The sequence below is a fragment of the Solenopsis invicta genome, chromosome 14 (assembly GCF_016802725.1).
Source record: "Solenopsis invicta isolate M01_SB chromosome 14, UNIL_Sinv_3.0, whole genome shotgun sequence".
NCBI classification, from domain to species: Eukaryota; Metazoa; Arthropoda; class Insecta; order Hymenoptera; family Formicidae; genus Solenopsis; species Solenopsis invicta.
The window spans coordinates 16,716,941-16,738,810 of NC_052677.1; the positions used below are offsets into that span (position 1 = coordinate 16,716,941).

The 21,870-nt window shown below is 37.8% G+C and overlaps 1 protein-coding gene and 1 long non-coding RNA gene across 7 annotated transcripts in view; one reads left to right on the top strand and one right to left on the bottom strand.

Annotated features, from left to right (window-relative positions):
* The window catches only part of LOC105207629, a 79,444-nt gene extending 58,452 nt beyond the window's left edge, over nt 1–20,992 (bottom strand). Inside the window, exons 1-5 of one of the 6 annotated variants that reach the window (XM_039457268.1) lie at nt 19,791–20,992; nt 19,442–19,628; nt 17,868–18,409; nt 6,181–6,499; nt 529–711 (exon numbers count right to left, since the gene is read on the bottom strand). In XM_039457268.1, the coding sequence (XP_039313202.1) occupies nt 529–711; nt 6,181–6,499; nt 17,868–17,949 (584 nt within the window). In that variant the 5' untranslated portion in view covers nt 17,950–18,409; nt 19,442–19,628; nt 19,791–20,992. Of the gene's footprint in view, nt 1–528; nt 712–3,554; nt 3,587–6,180; nt 6,500–8,358; nt 8,402–17,867; nt 18,410–19,441; nt 19,702–19,790 lie in introns of those variants that run through there. The other 5 variants (XM_011177188.3, XM_011177187.3, XM_039457269.1 and 2 more) reach the window with 5 other exon arrangements.
* LOC120359524 lies at nt 4,348–12,799 on the top strand. Its single transcript, XR_005576284.1, has 2 exons — nt 4,348–5,516; nt 8,102–12,799. It is a non-coding gene; the product is annotated as an uncharacterized LOC120359524 (long non-coding RNA).
* Nucleotides 20,993–21,870: the final 878 nt, after the last annotated feature.

Genomic DNA, 21,870 nt, shown 5'->3' on the forward strand with positions numbered 1-21,870 from the left:
TCTAATCTGATATTCACTCATCAAAACAATTTCGATTCTAATAACTTAATATGTTTGTCGCATTTATGATTACGTAACATAATAATAGCGTTATTCACCTCTGACTGAGCTGTTCCTTGTTTGGAACGTTAATCAAAATCAATCGATATTTAAATTATTCTCCGCTTCTAATCGTTCAATAATTTGATTAATTAATAAATTAATAAAAGAATTCATAAATTTAATTAATTAAAGTGAAATATTAGTCGTAGTCTCTGTTAGAATCTACACTCAAACAAAAATTAAAAATTCACAGTAGTGACAACTATTCAAGTATTAATATACATATTTCAATAAAACATTTGTTTAACTACGGTAACATTATCTGTGCAACTACTAGTTCGTAGCACGTCAACTATAATTACATTGTGTAAATCTAAATAGAAATAAGTTATGACATTTGCATACCGTTTACATGTAATTATCGATACGATTTTTTTTCTCTGAGTGTAGAATCGTCTAATGTATAATTCGGTTCATAAAACTCACCCATTGATGATGGAAGCGGATTCATCGGCGTTAGTCGGTGGGCCCGACACCTGGACTTTGGGCACGGTGTAGCTGTCCAGGTTCTGTCCGTAACCACCCGCATTACCTTGCTGCTGATTGGCGATGGTATAGTCATCGCTGTCGCTACTCGGCGATTGCTCCGACCCCACACCGCCACGAGGTCTGCAATAAAACGAACCAGCGGGTATTGACGAGCAAATGAACGAGGGACCGCGACAGATCTTGTTCCGCCGTGCCGAGAAGCGCAGTCGCACGTGTCTCGCGTGATCATCCCGCTTTGAACTATTGCTCCGCGAAATTTGCACCATGTTGCCAAGAAACGTATGTACGAGAACGTATCGCGCGATTCGAACTCGAACTGAAACGCGCCTTTCTATTATAGCGATATTCAACCAGGTTGAAACTATTCCGTTCTCTCGAGTTTCACCGAACGGAAGTCGAGGTTACAACACGGAGGTTTTCCAAGCACGGTGCCGATCGGTTTGTAACGCGAACGCGTAGATTTTAAATCGTCGAATTACCGTCGCATCATACGACGTAGCCGTATATAACGCCAACAGATGCGTATTGATCCGGTCGCGAGAAACGAAAGATATACAGAGTATCTTCGGTACTTCTAGTTTATATAACGGTTTCTCTTCTGGAAATATTTGCAACCACATTTTTCGTACGTATCTATAACGTGTTTAATCTAAAAAAAAAAATAAATAAATAAATAAATAAAAAAAATAAAAACAAAAATATTAAACTGCGACGTAACGTGTATCCTTGTTGCAAAATGATTTCCATCCGGAAAATAATAAATATGAAACGTACGCTAGTAATATCGAAAATAAAAACGGACGATATTGTCAGGCGTGTATTATGCTGCGCAGATATCCATAGTTGGGAAACTAGATCGGAAATACCCGGAGCGTGACGACAGGCGGCAAACGTCACGATCAGCTGTCGCCAGAAGCGTGACGAATCTCATCGTGATGCGGATCGGGAAATTAACTGGTTGAATTAACCAAGCCGCGAGTTAATCGACTCTATCTCGCACGGATAAAGAGCACAATGTGCGTACTTCAGCGGGAGCAGCGTATGGAAAGATTTCTATCTCCCGTGGAACATATCCTTTGCACACGTTACTACAGCAATTGCTGCTTGTAAATCAGATCGCCCCGCTTATTTAATTAGCGGTATCTAAGTCCTGTTCAGACAGTTACACCGTTCATCTTTAATAAATGGCAACAGCAAAATTTGATACAACGATCGGGACGTTGAAACGATATTTTCGTTGCGATAATTAAAACGACGGTTTCGTTATCGAGATCAAATTTCAATTTAAATGCAAGATTATTAATAAGAGGAGTTTTCTACGATGTACAAGATAAGCTCTATGAAAAGATTACATGCTGTATCTTCGTGGTTCATCGTGACATCTCTTCATTCTAATTTATATATAAAAAAATTCAGCGTCTTTTTTTCCCTCTTTTTTCTCTTTTTCTTTGATTTTCCGGAAAGTTCCCCACGTCATCTATCTTGTGGAGCACAAGATTATGGGATCGATCCGTCCTGAACTCGCGCTTGGCATTTCGCCAGTGCCGGCGCATTATTGCGGAAGTATATTTCCAGAACAGCAAATATGTAGCGATAATGAGCGAAAGAGAGAAAAAAGAAGATATTTCGCGAATTTCGGGACTGCTACCACGTTTCCCTCATATCCGTCACGTGTTGTCGGGCGAGATTTCACTTGTGACAGGACAAGTGCGTTTGTCGCACAACGCTGGGAAGCATTCCGTCACATATTCGGAACAAAGTCCGTCTGGAACAAAAGCTGGCCCTTTCGCTCCGCATTTAGAAGCCACGGGCAACGATTTCTCTAATTTCACATTTCGCGTTCACGCGAAATGTGCATTGTTCGCGAATAAAACTCGAACTATTTTCGCTCACGGTGTTCTTCGTCGCGATAAATTACGAATTTCTTTTAGCAGTTGCCAACTATGCTACGCGGCACGCTACAAATCTACATTGAACAACAGGATTATTTACGAGGCTCTTACTACTCGCGATATACGTATGGCATCCAAAGTGGAATCGCTGCGCTACGTATTATAGAAGATGCGTGCTGGAAGCCATGCAACTGTGCATCTACGTCCGACCTGTCGATCGGCAGACCCGGTTAGTCGAGTAATACTCAGTATTTCTATTTACTCGCTCGTTTCTATCGACTCTCTATATTTCTTTCAACATAACTAGCTACTAACTGGGACGCAATTTCTGATCCACGATCCCTTTATCCCCTAAGAGCTTCGATCGTCCGCGATTAATAATCGCATGCACAATCGCGAATGAATATTGAATTAAAATGCGAAGGGAAAATCGAGTGTAAAAGCCAAGCGTTTATGAAACGATGTCTGCGCATGAAATGATGCCGCGTGATAACAATAGACGACGATGGCGTTGAAAGCGATTCGAATTGAAAAGTTCAGTCTGACAGCCTTCTTTTATCAAACGCCGTTTTAAGAACTTCCACATGTCAATTTAAATTTAACGCTCGCCCAGTTTTAAGATCGACCTCCTCTTATAATTTTAGGAAAGCAACTAGATCGCACCTTTGCAACGAATGTCCCAATTGTGAAAAATGGCTTTCGGATTCCTCGTGCCTTCTTCTCGTGATACCAATGCGTTCGATTAAGGCAGAGTTGCGATTTACAGTCGTCGATTTGAAAACAATTGAAATTGTTACAGAATTACATATAATTATAATTATATAATTATTAGAATATAATTATGTAATTACAGGTCCTTATTTGTATAGAAATCGTATTTTTAATTTAAATGGTAGGGTCGTTTTCTTATTGCGTAATAGAAGAGAACTGAAGGACCCAACCTATTTAAATAAAAAAAAAATTGTTCTATAAAAATATGGACCAGCCTAATAATCGTGTAATTCTATAAATATGCAATGATCGCGTTTCAATGGTCGGCTAGGCCGATTCATAAATGAGAACTATGCCTACATTGACACTCTCGGCATACACGCGGCCTACGCTCGGCATACGTTCGCACCTGCGGTGAGTGCTATCGTAGCTGGCAGTCCAGTAGAGAGGCGCCACTGTCCCGCGTTATCGCTGCTCACAGCGGCGGACACATGCAAAGCCTCCTCCTGGAGGCTGGAACTGGGTCTTGCCCCACGCGAAGCGCAGCTTCAATTATGCCAATTTTCCCGCATCCTCTTTCCGCTTCTCGTCTCGCCGACCTGCCGTCGACGCGACGACGACGAGCCAACGGCGAGGACCGCGGCGGAATTTCCACCCGCGCAGCCTCGAACCGAGACACTCTCCCTTATCAGCTGATAACACCTCTCCTCCACTGTATCCTCCGAGAGAGAAAGAGAGAGAGAGGAAGAGAAAAAGAGAGGGATTCCTCTCTCAGAACGTCGACAGCCGATAACGTTCTCCTTCTCGGAGATTCTCCTCCGCTTTCTCGAGCTCTTCCTTCCTGGTCCTTTCAACTGTCAAGGAAGATCGGGGACTCCCGGGCAGATGTTAGGCTCTCCTCTCGCGAGGGAAGATGCGACGACGGCGACGTGAGAAGAACGACGCGACGCGCCGCCGCTTCTCGCTTCGATATCCCGGACGTATCCCGACAACCAGAGGAGGAATACGGCAATGCGGCGCGATTCGTGTCCGCGCTCGTGCTCCACTCTCCGCAGCAACGGTCTCGGCAACGCTTTCGCGGATGTACGTGTGGCACGGTACGACGATGCGAGCACGCACACAGACGGGCGGCAGCGACGGCAGGCTGGTACCGCCGCGTCTGCGCCGCGCGGCTCACCTATTGACCGAATATCATCGTGATAGCTATATAGCTACGATAGTGCTGCACACATCAGCAACGAGAACGGCGGCGGCAGCGGCGGCGGTGGCGGTGGCGAGCTGCCCGTGCTCGCGAGAGCGTTGCTTCGACGTGAATCCTGAGGCTCGTTCTCGCTCTCCCGCCTCTTCATCATCGAGCGACAGCGCGGCGACGATGACGGTCAGCTGATCGTGCTCTCGCGCCGTGCTGTCAATCGGCGAATTTCTTTCTCTTTTTTCCCTCCCCTCGCCGTCCGCTATCCCACGTGTGAATCCTCCCTCTGCGCCAGATCTTATCGAAAGTGGATGCGCGATATATATTTCGAGGATTCCGTAATACCTTCACCTTCCACCTTTTACTCCTACGGAAGAGTTGTACGATCAATCTTCCAGCAAGAGGCCGTCTCTACTTCGCTTTCTCTATTTTCACGCTCTCTTGTCGATCTTGTTATCTTTTTGTCACGTTTTTCCTTTTCACGGGACACACTCATCTGCCTGCTACGCCGCGCTGCTCTCTTCGTAATGTCAATATTTTCTATCGCCCGTCTGTTTTTCCTATTATGTACACATCACATGTACACAACATACGTTTTTTTTTTCCTCTTGCTATGGATAAATCCTATTGTATACGTACAGCATGTTAAAAGACCAGTCTTTATCTTATAGCATCCAGTTTCAATAAATAAAATCAGAGAATTGAAATCGACGTATCTTCGTGGAATTTAATTTTATGATACAATAAAATGGTATAAAGAGTCGCTGTTATATCGCATCAATGTCTCTTATCTCTCTCTCTCTCTCCCCTCTCCCCTTATCGTCCCACTACCTCGCGAAGGGCGGGTGCGCCTCTCGACACGTACCGGTGTTACAGGGACATTTAATTGCCTCACGAGACTCTCGCGCGAAAATCACTTCCTCGTTAAAGAAGGGGTCGTTCGCAGCCCGCTCGTCGTTAGTACATTCCCAAACGCGATCGCGGAAGTCCGCCGACATCATTCCGACCCGACAAAGGAGGGTCCATCGAGGCAGGAAGACACGGGGCGTTCTCGTTGCGAGGGGTAGCTCGGAGAGTGCCGTTCACACAACAATCAAGCGCCATTATAATGCATCGCTGCCGTACCGTTGGTAAAAATTGGTATTGTAAATAATTTGTGTCTCGCTGCTGGTTACGACACAATGGCGTCGCACGTCTCGCGTGAACGGCACTTTATCGGCGGGCAATTATTCCCCGACAGATGCCGTGTCACGAGTGTCACGGGAGAGGAAAGGGTAATCGGACTATTCTTCTCGTCTCATTCCCCGGCTAAACGTGGGCGGAAAACATGTGTCCCCGTCGTGTTCGGGATCTTTTCTCTTTTTTCACGGTGTCTCTCTCCCGTGCGTTACGTCATACCTGGGTTGCGCAATCAGGACCAACCCTCGGGCCGGTCCGCCCAGCATCCCTTGTTCCGCCGATGCGATCCTCCTTTATGCGACGTCGCCTTGACCGAGTAAACAATCACGCTGCCATCGAGTCACGTCGCGGCGAGATCGGGGCCGATATAATTCCGATGAGTTCAGATTCCGATGTGCTCACCACGCGTGCCAAGATTACCTTTATGCTTATTCATGACAACGAGATGATTGATGTGACTTCACGACGTAAAGTCGTGAATTTCCCTCGCCTCTCTCTCTCTTTCTCTATCGCCCGGAAAAAACTGAACTCGACGACGATTATATACGTGCGGCTCCGATCTCCCCGACTCGAGGAGAAAGGATAGAAAGTGCCGGAAACATTGCTACGACTTACGTGGGCATCGATACGGCAGGACATCCAAGTTGCAGAAGACTCCTGGCGAGGTACTCGGGCGCAGGTGCGTCACTCGCAGCCTCAGGTACGTATCGCCTGGCGGACCGGAACAATCTGTTGTTCTCGCCGCCACCGGCGCATCTGTCCGACGACGACGACGACGACGCGGCCGAGGACGACGTGGAGGCCGACGTCGACAAGAACAGCGTCGACGACGGCGACGATCTCGTGCTCGTGAGGCGTTCCCGTGCAGCCTGATCCTCGTCGCTCGTACGTGGGATCTTCAGGGAACCGCTGCGACGCAAGCCCAGCTCGCTCTCTGAAATTTTAAATTCACGATCTACGATTAGTCATTACTTTATGTCACTGATTGACGTGGGCTGCTATTATCGCGTCAATCACAAAAGTGAAAGCGATCCGTCAGGAATGAGACTGACAAGACTTCTAGGGAACGTACAAGTTAATGTAAAATCTCTCCTTCGCAATATTTTTAGACTGCGCAAGTGGGTGTCCTAGTGTCCCTAATTTTTATTTTTATGACGGATACTTGCTGAACAAATTTAACATCGATACCTTATTCGAGATAATTATTTGGGTCGATTACTTTTTAATTCAAGTTAATTTTTCTTTTTAATGTACAGCGATTTAAATAGAACTTGGCGATTAAATTTTTCAAACGTAAATCCGCATGTTATTTTAGTGCATTATTATGTTACAAATTCATTTAATTATTATAATTTTTCAGAGAAAACTCGATTAAAACCCTTGATACATTTTCATCAAAAGTATGCTTTCGATTAATATCATATCATAAATAAACCGGACAATTTTTTGCGAATGCATATAAGATTATCTTCTCATTTAATATTATTTAATATTATTTCATCACAATTTTACTTACATCTTTTACATACATTTTCAGACTTAAATAAATAAAAATAAATACAGATAAAGAATAAGTGCTTTAAAGATGTTTTAGTTATACAATATGTAAAAAACTAAAAGTTATCAAAACTGAAAACTTTTTTAGGTCTAAGTATTCCTTTTTTTTCTAATCAATAACAAAAAATTTTGGTCGCAGATGCCCGAATTTTGGCTCTGAAACTAGCACCAAAGAAGAATACAATGAAAAATTTATAATGGTTTTTGAAGCAAAAATTATTGTTTTTCTGCAGTTTTAAATAAATAACTTTCAAACGAGTAAGTAGATCTAAATGAATTTTGGCACGAATAATTATTAGAGTTAGTATATGTAAAAATTTGGATTTAATTGGTAATGCTATTTCCTCCTCAACTTTTGCAGATAAATACGCGATTTTACATAAAAATCAAGAGTAAACAAAAAATTAAATAACTTTTAAACAAATAAGTAAATTGTGCTTAAATTTTACACAGATACTCAAACATAATACTAGAATATTCTATGAAATTTTTATGTTTTTAGATAAAATCTATACATCCTTAGTTGTTAAAATTTCGTTTAAATAGATCTTTCAATCTGATTTTATTAATAGCAGACCAATGAATTTTTTCAATGTAAACACAAGTTTGCTTTCGATGAAAATGTATCACTAGCTAGAATTTTCATTTCTATGTAATCGAGTTTTCCCTAAAAAAGAAAATATTATATTTGTTGAATTTGTAGCATAAACTCACAAACAAACATCTTTGCGTCCGGAATTAATATATTTCGTAACTACATATTTGTAAATATTATAAAATACATACTTTTATATCATACTTCGGAATAAATAACGCCCAAAAATCTCTTATGTTCTCCACTCGCGGAACTTTCCCGAAACGCCTTCGCCGAACTACCAAACATTCTCGCGACAACTTTCTCCCTCGCGTGCAACTTCCTTAAAGAAAGGACGAACACTTCGGCGAACGCAACAAATTGCTTTGTAATTTATCGTTACAGGACAATCGGAAAAGAGGTGAAGCGATGGAAACGAAACGCACGTCAGCAACGTACTCGTCGTCCGATCGAGCCTGTCCGTCCCCGTCGTCGACGGCTTTAATTCGTTTAAAAACCTCCGATCGCGCGTTACGTCAACCCGGTCATATTAACGGCGCGTCGCGTCTCCGATATACTACCTGCATTACGTGAGCGCATTACGAACGCAGGGTGCCTTTAGCTCAAGTGACTTGAACCTCGTGTCGAAGGCGCCGGCTTACCCTGGATCTGGAACACCCGCAGAGCCATGTTAGCGAAGATCGACAGCCCGCTGCCAACTGACCATCCCCCGGCGAGCGAGCTGCACCTTCTAATTATCACGAGTTGTTAAAAAAAAAAAAACGTGATCGATCGATGTTTACGTATTTAAGGTATACGTGTGAAAGTCATCTAGGGTAAGGAATTTCAAATTAGAAAAAACAGAAGTTAAAACGGTAGATATGACGAATGATCGATCATGGATCACCGAATATTGACGTTTAAATTCTCTAAGAACGAAAATCGTATCATTTTAATAAAACTACAATGAGAAGTTGATTCAACAGCATTTTTTCCTCGGCGTAATTCATTACTTATTTAATAAAAGAGAGAAAATATTTTATTTTTATTATTTCATATTGCCATTTATTATTTTAATTAATTCTTAAATTTTGGCAATAGAATTAGAATGTTGGAACAATTGTGCGCTATGCAAGAGAAGTTGATAAAATTAATTGAGATGCGAAAGAAATAATTTATGAATCACAATTTAATGTGGACATACAAGAATTGCGTTATTTATTAATTATTATTGCAGACTACTAAACAGGTCTAAAATTATTTTTCCTTTAACTTAAAATAAGTTTGCTTTCTTGCTAACAAAGTAGTCTTTCGTTATGAAATAAAATTACGTTTAAAATATGTAAAATTGAGGTCACGAAAATTATACCAATTTCAATCTTTAATTCCTTATCGATGCCAATTGAAGTTGACGCGAATCACAGGTCGAAATAAAACTGGAACGGACACATTTGTTCTTTTCCCGTGTGAGAAGAACTTATTTCACGAATTCGGTTAACGAACGTTACACGACCTCGCAGCCTTCCGTCCAACAACTAAAAATTTGGGAATAAACGAACTCCTGTCACACCGGAATCGCCACGTTTCTGGCAAAATGCCGCGCATCGTTCCGTGTGTGTGTGTGTGTGTGTGTGTATGTGTCAGACGGGAAAACGCCGCACTCTCGGAAGATTCGACAACGCGTCGCGCGGATCGAACGCGATTCGCGAATTATTTGCGGCACGATATGGCATGACAGCGAAGCAGTAGGCGGTTCCCTGGAAACCGCAACGCGTCTCCGGAATTCCCTTCCCTTCCCAAATTCTGGAAATCGTAGGTTGAAAAACGACGTGTTTCACGGAACTTAGCTTTGCGACACTAACGACCGGAAAAAGCAAAATGCGAAGAGATGAACGATGATTCACACTGATAAAAATTAAACACAAAAATTCTTTTAGAATTTATCCTCAAAGTCATGGTTATTGTAAAATAATGCCTTCAAAAAATTTTACTATAACTTGAGTACTTGAGCCGAATAAGATCTAGTATTAAAATAATACCACTTCTAAATTTATCGTTTAAAAACGCGCTTTGTGACCAGAATATATTGTAAAAGATGTGTCATTTGCTTTGTTACAATCAAAACGTATCTTGTACCCAACGCTCTTATCGAGCTATTTTCCCTTTTGTATCCAGAATTGTTGCTGACATAAATTCCCTGCCGTTATCTTACTATTCATTTATTACAATTAATTTATCCGGTAAACATCGATCGTGCTCTAGACAAAAATGGTTACAACAACCAAATGATTTATCCTCGATATTAGGACGAAAGTGGCTCGCTTGCGTAATTATGTTTAATTGCTGCCGTTAGGTGCAGCTGCTGCTTTGAGAGGAGCGTTAAGTGTCCGCGTATTCGTTATAGATATGTTGAAATAATTCCACTCAATACGTTGCAATAAAATGTAGCGAAAATATTTCTGCGTAATCTTTCCACGTATAAATTCAATAATACGCATATTAAATTCAAAAATTATTAATCGGAATATTAAAGTGGCTTCGCGGGAAAGTAGTAAAAAAACGCGTATTTAATTGGATCGAATCTGGCTTAAAGTCTCAGTAGGCCTATTTTGTAACTCTTAACGACAGTTTCGTTACCGTTATAACGTCGTTGTGTAGCTTTTTTGCCATAAATCCGCGCAACGACATTATAACGGCAACGAAACTGTCGTTAAGAGTTGCAGAATAGATTTGCCGGTTCAATCCCTCGAGGATTTTTCTCATCCCACATTTTCTTTGTATTTGAAATTTCCACGTAAAGCAGAATCTCTGTATAAAATAGAGTTTTTCGACGTTAAATTGCGATTAAATATATTTTATTCTTTAAACTACTTTTATATGTAATTATTTTTAATATAAAACGCTGAATTTTTTCAAAAAGTAGTTTTAGCAGTGTACAATTGCAATGACTTGCATTATAGTTGAAAAGCATTGAATTGTAAACTGTGTTACACAGTGTTGCATATGTATGTTGCTGGAAAACACTTATAATTGTAAAATAGTATTCATAAACATATTAAAAAAATAAATCAGAATTTTTTAAGGAATTTTTAAAATTTTCCCTTAAAAGTCCCTTTAAAATCTTTTTAAAAAAATACGTTTAATAACCAAAGTAGTCTGACTAAACAGTAAAAAATATGGTAGGATTAAGATACAACGTCCATTCACTCCACGATACCTGTCAATTTTCAACAAATTGTGTGAAATATAATCTAATCCCCTTACATAAAGTAATTATTTACCAATTTTTTAATAAAAATATTTTACGTTATTTCATAGAAAAATAACACTAAGTATTTGGCGGACGGTTTTGATGTTGTTTTATAATAGCGCGCGCCCCTTACACGAAGACTCCGTATACATTGAGTTTTCTGTAGCTGAACTGTTCGAACCATTCGACGTCTCTCTTTTTCTATCCACCTTTTAATTATACACTTATTTTATTTATAAAAAACGTAGAAAAAATAATGGTGCAATAAAGAGCTATTATTCGTGCGGCGAGAATCAAGCTAGCAGATAGCGATATGAGTCATTTCCTATTTCACCTTCAAAACGCAATAATTCGTAACGAAAAATCACGATCAAGTATTTGATTTCGCGATTAACGATTCGCATGCATGTTAAGACGGCTGTTTATTACTGAAACGGATATCTCGCGTGATTTTTTTTTTTTTATTTGAATCGCAACAATAGGAAAACGGAATTATAAATTCTAATTCGTCGGGGAACAACACTCACGGAAATTTATTATTTCGAATAATATATCCTACAACGCGTCATCAATATTTCGACAAATTAAATATGATTTACTTATCACTTTTTATCGAATGCGCGGAATAACGCGCGACTCGCTGGATCAAGTATTACGAAAGACTATCAAACGTTTGAAGTGCAATTAATAATTTGAAGTGCAATAATTTTCGGTGTATAATTTTTCCGTAAGACTAATATTTTACATATATTTTGACGACTGTTCGTGACTTCGGACGTGAGCAAGGACGCCCACGCCGCGTATTGTAATTGTCGGCAGGTAACGGCGCGAGTCAGTCGCTTCGTGTGTCATTAACCGTCGATACGTGATCGCATCACGTTTCAGATACGGAGAGAAACCGTAGGCGATTATTTCCAACAAACAATCTCAATTAGCTCATCTATCAATCAATGCAATTAATTAACTCTCGCGAGTGATAGGTGTAAATTTCGTGACTAATTTCATCGCATATTTACTCGGTTTTTCATTTAAAAACTGAAGGAGTTAGAAAATGCATATTTATCAAGTATTATTTTATTGTAAAATTTATAAACGCATAAGCAATAATGATTTCTATTTATGCTGAAATGTGTTGTGTCGAGTCTTGAATTCTATTTCAACGTAATTTGTTCGTTACCTTTGAATTGCGAGCACGGAATAATGCACGAATCGCCGGATATAATGGAAAAGGGTAGTAATATGGTCGCCATTATTTTAAATTGAAAATTTAACGATTACATTCGTCAATGTGTTGTTTAATGGATTCTACACTCAAAGTTATGAAATATTTATTACTTGGGATATGATTTATAAAAATATGATTGAATAATGGGTCGAAGAGAAACCGAGGCATATGTCCTTTTTTCCTGTCCGCAAAAACAGATTTAAAACAATCAATAAAAGGCTCACAAATGTAATATTTTTTAAATATAAAAAAACGCAGATTTAAAAAATTGGTATTTTCTTTAAAAAAATACGTTTTATTATAAAATTATATATTTATTTAAAGCAAAAAGAAAATATTGCACAATGCAAACTGTATGCCACATATCTGTACATGCGAATAACAAAAAAATAAAATAAAATAAAATAAAAATAGTAAATGTAGATGTATTCGTGTGACAATATGTCCAGATTTAAAAAGGGCGTATGTATAATCGAAAACTAAAATGCATCTTGAAAAAATTTCGAAATGCTTAAAAGTAAAAATGTCTTGAAACAAATGTTGGGTATTGTGCATTGGCATATTAGCGCCACTGCAGTGGGCTAAACGCTAAATAAATGACTCCTTAAATAGAATTTATCTTCTAATAGCGAAGACATCACGAAGGATCGTAATATCTACCAAGGACCATAATACCACCGTTTTCTCTACTAAATACAAATATAGAAATTTTATTCGCTGTGTTATTAATTTTTCCGATTCTCGTGAATTATTTGTTTCCTTTCGCGATCGCGTTTCATGGAATTCCACCGCGACGTAAAATAATAAAGTACGCATCGCGTACAATTTAATAATATCTAGAGTGCTGTGTAAAGTGCGGGGATTATTTTGTTATAATATGCGATCGAAATTAATCGTGTTTATTAATAAGTGTGATGAGCAAATTTGTGAAAAAGAGGTCTGAAAATTTCAACACTCGCAATGCTATTACGCGTCGTATCAGTGAACATTATCTTTTAACTCATCAGAGTTGATTAATTTCAAATTTTCCTTTCAAATCGTTATTGCATTATCGTCATTCTCGTGTCTAATATCATGATTAATACCGTATATATTTTCAGAAATTCTCTCCAAAGTAGGATACATTAATAAATAAACGAGAATGTAAAAAGTGACAAATAGAATAAATAATATCTCTTTACTCTTGCCTCGCTCTATCTTCGCATTAAAAATAATATTCCGTGAACGATTTAAACGATTTCGGAAATTTGTTTGAATCATTCATTGTAAGTTCATGGAATATAGATCTGTACCTTTATTGCGTGGGAAAATAAACGTTTTCCTCAGAGTGCTAGTTTTCAGGAAAGAACAGGCGGACAAATGTGTAGTTTTCTGTCTGCAGAAATTGCACGTAGCTTAGATAAAGGCCTAGATAAAGGTCGAAGGTCGCGCACGATAATAATAATGCTTCATATCGAGATGATATCGGCAATATGTATGTCATGTACGTTTTCGACTCAATGCAAATAAATACGATCCGTCAGTGATTCAGCGATCTCAGCTTGTCGATTGCATATTCGAATCAAACTAGAATTAATGCATATTGAATTTCCACGTGTGTTTCGCACGATTCTCACGATTCCGCTACCATATGACATCGATGTGCAACTAGATTATAATTAGTATTAAATTAGAGGACATGTCTTTATATTAAAATAATTCAATATAAATATTTTAAATGCCATTTGCCTTTTTATATTTATTACACAAATAGTATTTTTTTTTTTATAAATTACCACCATTAACGAATTTCCAAAATCGTTTAAATAAATATTTCCATCACTATTTTCCATTTGCACAATTTTTCACAGTACAAAAAATGACAAGAACGATAATCAAATTAAAATTGTTAGTCTATCACTCTTTCGTATATCGACAATTTATTTTTATACCTGGGCAATGTCATCGGCTGCACTTGACCGTAGCCGAACGCAAACTCAACTCGTTTTACGATTACAGTGACTTTGTGCGCGGAACGGCCTGTTTGCAATAATTCGGTCAGAGAGTGACGTCAATTATCAGACCGCTGCCAGACGAAGCCACGTCGCAATACCGTTTAATTTCGGAAATTCACGACACACAGATACAAACGGACCCTCGCAATGTCCGAAGATAAAACAATCGAACGACATCGGAGTAACGTTGCGAGATTGCGTCTCGGTGGAAAGAGCGGGGGAAAGGGTCGTTATCCCGACACGTCACGCGGGTTTCAGGAAAACGCCACCGTCGGGACTTCGGAAAATTGCCTTCGTCGTCGATCAACGTAAATCCCGTCGGGAAACTTCAAGCTGAAGCCGATAAAACTGGATTTGCGAAACCTTCCACGGATCCTTGAGACGACGCGAGTGATTTAGGCCAAACGCATATCGCGGTTTTAGTCGAACTAGGCTTGGCGTCCGCCAAAGATTAAAGGAGCGTAACAGGCGCTTGGGCGTGAAAATATTGTCGCCAAAGCTGAAGTCGATCTCCTGTAGATCGAAACATGCGATTTGACTCGAATTGCGTAAGTTTCGGACACCTTTTAAAGGCGCTAATTAATGTTAAATTTCAAACACGTGCGGCGGCGGCGTCTGCGCCAAGGCAACCGATGCCAATGGGATCTTTTCTCAAAATAATCTGTTAATGCTCGCATGTTTACTTACAATTATTCTAGCGTGGTACGTCAGGATATAGTACTTAAATAAATCTACAGTGTTAAATTTGTAGTTGAGTTACATCCAATTTGAGATATTTTTAATCATTCTTATAGATCGCCATTCTTCCCAAAGGATGTATGGGTCAAAGCATCACCAAAAATATAAAAATATTTCGTAGAATATTTTAGTACTATGTTTGAGTATCCGTGTAAAATTTGAGCACTTCACTTATTGGTTTAAAAGTTATTTAATTTTTGTTTATTCTTGATTCTCCTATGTAAAATCACGTTTTGCAGTATTTATTTGCAAATTTGATGCGGAAATATCAGTGTATCAATTAAATTAAAATTTTTACATATACCAATAAAACTCTAAAAAATATTCGTGCAAAAATTTATTTAAATCCACTTACTCGTTTAAAAGTTATTTTTTTTTAATACTGTGACAAAATACAGTGATTTTCGCTGCAAAAACCATTATAAATCGAATTTTTCATTGTTTTTCTTGCAGCTGGTCAGGGCCAAATTTCAAACATTCGCGAAAATTTTTTTGATGATTAGAAGAAAAAAGAATAATTCTATAAAAGTTTCAGTTTTTAAATTTTGAACTTTTAGCTTGTATTGTATAGCCAATTCTCATCGTATCGTTAATTTAATGAAAACAATGGAGTTAAATGGTTTAAGAGAAATGTTACATTTGACCCAAATTTAGTTTATTTACTAGATGCGTATGCGTTAATATGAATGCTGTTTATTTTAAAATAAAACCATTTAACCACAGAAATGATTAAATGAGGTTCCTCTGTTCTTTATCTACATGCTTTGTGTCAAAATAAATTTTCACGCGCATGTCGGCTAAAAAAACAAAGTGTTATTTAATCCAGAAACTGATTTAAATTTGATTCTTCAACAGTGTACTTAAATTTAAAATAAAATCATGACTGAACAAAGATTGTGATCTTCCTCTAAAGACGCGGAGCTCTTCGTGACGTAAGCACATGAATCACAAACATGCTCTCACCGCCAAATGCTTATACTTCTCGCTATTAATAATCTTATGATGTACATGATAACAACTCGCTCACGCGAGAAAATGTAGCGTATTGCTTGTATCATAATGTCACATGTGTCTATGATCATATATCGACCTGCGTAACATTGCACAAGCTTCGATAAAGTTTTCGAGCTCGCGTTTCGCTAGGAAGATGAGTCAGAACGCGAGGCTGATGATTAGATAATTAGACCTAATTATTTAATCCTGCAATTTACGTTCTGACGTAACGATACAGTGTTCTAAAAAAGCTTTTTTTTGTATTATTAGAATTTACAACTAAAAAATTTAATAAGAGTTTTTAATAAAAGGAAATAATAGGAAATTATCCTCGTTACAAGGGCAATGTCGTAATATTTTTCAAGATATTAGCTACTCACATTTTCACACAAACCCCTTACGTTTTTGTCTTATTGAATATGCAAATATCTCCCGCACACAAATGTAAATTGAAGAAGAAAATTGTTCAATATACAGAAAATTGATATATGAAATTTCCTCGAATCTCTTTTCAATCATATAGATTCTTTGATACGTTCGAAACATATCCTTAATCTCAAAATTTGTACTTTAAGAAATCGATTTCAATATAACATATATTATAAAGAAATGTTCTTTTCGATTAATTAAAAGTTGTAGAGAAGGACAATGATATAATGTAACGTACAGAAAAATATATTTCGAATTTGTAGAATCAATAATTGGAAAGAGACAATAGGAGGATCTTTCGTGTATTAATTAAAAATTTCATTTTTGCAGCAAAAGTTTCTTTTGTATCTCGTTATAATGGAATTCTGTCATTACTTTTAAAACGGCACGCTTAATATAGCAAAGGCAAATATACATGCAAGAGCTTGTTGGTACCGGAACCTAAAGGATATCGATCGTGAATAAGCACGTAATATTGTATCGCGCATTACGAGTAGGAGAATATTTCGTTTCTCATAACTTTCACACACGATACCGGTTTTAATAGTATCTCCCGTGTGTCAAGTATCGGATCAGTTTCAATAATCGCGAGTCTATACTCATTGAAAACAATTACTCAATGTTGTATCTTTCATATAATTAATAAGTACATGGAGAAAATAATTTTACTGCAGCATCTAAAAATTCAGCTAGATACAGACCAGTAAATAATTTTATGTTGGGCCATCAAAATAGTTATATAAAATCCCTGGTGAAATTTTTTTCAGAATTTCTCTTTCTCTCTCTGCATAATTTTATAACTTTCTCAGATTTTTTATACGAATTGGAATACTTTTCAGAAATATTTAGAAAGTTTTGTCTTTTCTCAGAAGTTTTCATATATATTAATTATGAAATATCCTAAGGTTTCCAAGATTTTATGTTCTGTCATTTTTGACGAAATGTTATAAAATCTTAAAGTATTAAAAGTATTTTTTAGAAATTATGGGCTGGAAAATCTCAAAATAATTTAAAATTCATATGTATGAAAAATTCTAGAGAAGATGTAGACTTTCTAAGTAACTTTCTAATCTTTGAGTATTTCTGAAAAATGTTCCAATTCGTATATAGATTATTATGAGAAAAATTTTCAGGGACACCCAAGCATGATAATATCTTGCTGTAAACAATTCTGACACATGACACAATTTTTTCAACGGTTCAACATAATTATTTTCAACTCTGTATTTCAGCAAAATCTTTTCTTTCGTGTACGGTTTAAGAAGAAACAGAAAACAATTACAATATAATGCGAGACTTGATTAGCTTTGAAATTTATAAGAATATATATAAGAGAATCGTGCTCTCTTTTATGAATATGCCGAGAAAAATTTGAAATTATAGATTACGATCTGTAAAACACAAAAAAATTAGGGCAACACGAATGCGATAAGTATAAGTCAAAAGTGTTAGATAGCTCTCGCGTCGATTAGAAAAATCGTTAGCGAAGTTGAACTTTGCGTGTCTCTCTTCAATTATTTAAATGTTACTTATTCATCTTACCTTCGGCAGGAGTGGACGGTATCCTCAAACTCGTGCCCCGTCGCAGATTGGCAATTGCGGCTTCCATTTCCGGTTTCAGCATTCCGTTCGTTTATCACTCTCGCCAGATGACGAGGCGAAAGAGAGAGCAACGATAGAGTCGCGTGGTAACACGACGACAAAACTCGGCCAAACTGAGTTGACACTGGTCAACGGCGGCGTCCACTTCCTCGGACGGCGAGGAATTCGCGAGGATGCCTATCGACCGGCACGTGGCCTATCGCGCGGATCGGCCAATGGTAGTCATAGAGAACAGTCACGTGCGGCCGCTTTCGACAACACGTTCTCGATGATCCGTCGTCAATATCGTCGTGCAACTTTGCAATATACACCCGCGCCGTGCTCTCTTATAAATGCGAGCATTCCGGATCATTCAATGCCACCGATTGGTATCGATAGTCGTCACTCGCCGCCGGCATCGTCGAACTGTTTGTTATTCGTTCACAGGTGCGTCGTGGAATTATCCGTCCGCAAGAACAGTGCTTTTCCTCGAGATCTGATAACTGACGAATAAATTGTCGATAATGGAAAAGTTAGAACAGATGCATCGGTGAATGATCGGCAATAAGACTCCGACGATTATATCAGAACTTATATATAAATATTTATATAATATAAATATATAAGCGTATATAAAAATATTTGCGTGACATTAAAACCGAGATATATTTCTGTCGCTGAAGTTTCGCAACTGTGTCGACATTGCCAGCATTGATGTATTATTAATTCATTATCATATAAAGTGAATTTAAGTTTAGAAACTTATACAATTTTATCAAACTGACATTTCTCTTTCAAAGCGACACAGAAGTCCAAGACATATTAAAGATGATAATCTTTTAGACATCTTTGTACTCTCTTCTAAACTCTTATAGTTTAAATTTAATATCGAATTTATGCAGAATACTTCAGAGAAATTTAAATCTGAATTAATATCTGAAGAGAACAGAGACATATACTCTGAAAAGAAATGCTGTGATATGAATTAAAACAGTTTGATTCAATTAAACATCGAATCACTGGCTGTCACTAATACGTGCACTTCATTTAAATTTTATTCATTCAACTATATTTATTATATAAATTAATATGTAATGTGAGCATAAATTTAATATGAATCGAAACGTAGTTTGATTCAATTAAACGTCGAATCACTTGCCGTCACTATAATATGTGTACTTGATTCAAACAAATTTCATTAACCATATTTGTGATTGTCTTTACTTTTAATGTTTTTGTTTCATTAATACTGTTATTGGATTAACAAGATATCTCCAATTAGACTGATGCTGTTGATTCAACAGTATTTTCTTCTCTGTGTACAAAACTGATTTTTAGAGAAAAAGTTTTCGCTAAATATTCTACGTGTAAAAAATCAAAAAAATATATTTCCTGAATATGATTATTGCTCGATACGTAATTGGTGATTTTATTATCAATGGCTGTGTTTAACAGAAAAAATAACTTTGTAAAATTATACAATTCTATAATACTTGGTTCTTGTTGGTTTTATTTCCAGATCTAAATATACAAACCAATTAAAGAATCTTGCAATTGCAAAGCCCTGCTTTGCCCGCTGAACACTGCCATCAACACATTTTTTGATTGTACTCTCATCAATATATTGATCATTCACAGATGCAGATATTCTGTAATTACCGAGGTGACGCACGTTCCATTAAAGTCGAGCCAATTGCGATGTTCGTAATCGAAAGTCGGTCTCTGTCGAAGTATTTGAAGTGTAAAATACAAAATACTGGCAATCTTATATTTTGTATTTCAAATCAAAATTGCAGTATTTTACATTTTGTAATTAAAATACCAAGATTAAAAGTATTTCGTAGTTTATATTAGAACTATTTTTTGCCCTGGAATTAAATATACCTTTAAGTGTCGTAAAACGAAATTGATCGCGATCTAACGGTCGATCGCTCCCGCAGCATCTCGCGCATCAGCTGCAGATCTCGCGGCGGTCAACGTCATACTAGCCAAAGGTATCACTTGCCGTCTATTATATTGAAGAGCCGCGTTTGTTTGCGATTCGCAAGTTTACGTGTCGATGCGCGTCAGCTTCTAAGAATGTGTGGGATCTCGCGGAGATGAAAACCGGCTGCCTTTTATGACGTCGGCAGGGCACTTAATCGCGAAATTTAAGCGGGAACATTCGGTAGAGACGAAGCCTGATCGCACAAGACGTCCGTTGAAGATTTAAAGGGCCGTCTACAATAAATGAAGCGTAAAGGCTGGAGTTGAAGTAGGAAATAAAACTAATTTATTCCCGCTGACGCCCTTCTCCAGCCCCCTTTTACACCGGAAGTACGTAGTCTTAGACCTACTCTTGCTTCTTACGCCAAGCTTACTCCGCGCGTATTGTAGACGGCCGCTAAACACGACGCTGATAAACGCGCCTGGAGTTGATAAGCATATGATTGGCTGCACGTAACGAACGTTCGAGCGCGACTGGGGGTCCGAGTTAGTGCTCGGCAGTTTATTTCTATCGTGACATGTCGTGCCAAAGAACGAAATGCCGATATCTCGCGATATGCTGTCCGCACAGCAGAATTAATTAAACACGCGAAATGTGCACGGGAAATTGATTTCTCTTTCCTCCCGCGTTCAGCGCTTTCTCGCAAAAACGTGCGTACGGGAGCGTTAAGCGTGTGCGAATTGTCAATTCGCGCCTCCGTTCTAAAAAAAGAAAGGACTCGAAACTCGAAGTTTGTTTTCACAAGGCACAAATTATATCGTTATAGTCCAACGCTCACGCGAAGCTTTAATCCTTTGGTCGCGACACGTAAAACTGCTCTTTCGAAATTTCCCGGTGAATAAAATAGAAGCATGCGACATATTTTCTGAATTCGCTGTTCTAAACTAGTTTACTCTAAATAATTTTTTTTTTTCTATATAAATAACGTTAAAATGTGACAGCGAGAAAAATGCCAATTGACTGTTTACTTAAAATCTCAATTGCTTCTGCGGAATTTTCGATCCTAATTTGAACGCGTAACACGCAATGTTCGCCGAATTCAATTTTTTTGCGGAACAAATGCGATTCGCGCGGATTCAAATTGTTGTGAGTACAGCGAGCGCCGGAGTGTGACTGAGGAGCAAGCGGTGCGTTAAAAGTTCGTTTATTTTGGTTATTGCGCCGTGCCAAAAAGCCGACGCCGCAGCTGACAGCCGGTGGTGACATAGTAATCGTAGCAATGACGTCAAATAGTCTTTCCGACATAAATCGATCGAGATGTTTTTCTGGACGACTTTTTAGAAGAATTTTTTGAAACTGCATCAGAGTATTTACACAAATTTTGTAAAAAAATTCCCAAATTGTAGAATTCCCGAATTTGTCAGGAATTTTATTTAAAATTTCAAACAAGATTATGTTCCTTAATCATGTAATAATAAAGAAAAGCCACTTGAGTTCTGCATGTTAAATTTGGAGAAGTACTAAAAAGAAATAATATCAACTAAATATAGCATGTAACGATCTATCCACCATACACGAATCTAGATCACTGAAAGTACAGAATTGGAAAAGTGAAATGCACGTACAATGCAAATTTAGAATGATGTATTGTCTCCTATTATCACTGACTTTTTTTAATGAACATGCGAGTCACGAGATTATTAATGTACGTGCATGTGTACGCCATATTTATTGTTAATCGACTTTTGCGTCAAGAAAAAAATGACCAAAGAGATTAATTTTGCCAGAAAAATTTAAACTTAAAAATAAAGTTTCCTAAAAATATTGCTGAATATTAATAAAATCTCATGAAAATCTATGATTTTCAACAATAAAAAATAAATTTCCTGAAAATACCTAAATTTTTTCTCGATTTTTCCGCCAGTAAACACCCTGTTTTATTAGTTTGTAATTTTCAATGTTCCTTAATTGTATAATCACGAAGCAAAGTCATTAAATTTTAAATATTAAATTTAAGTACTAAACAATATAATATAG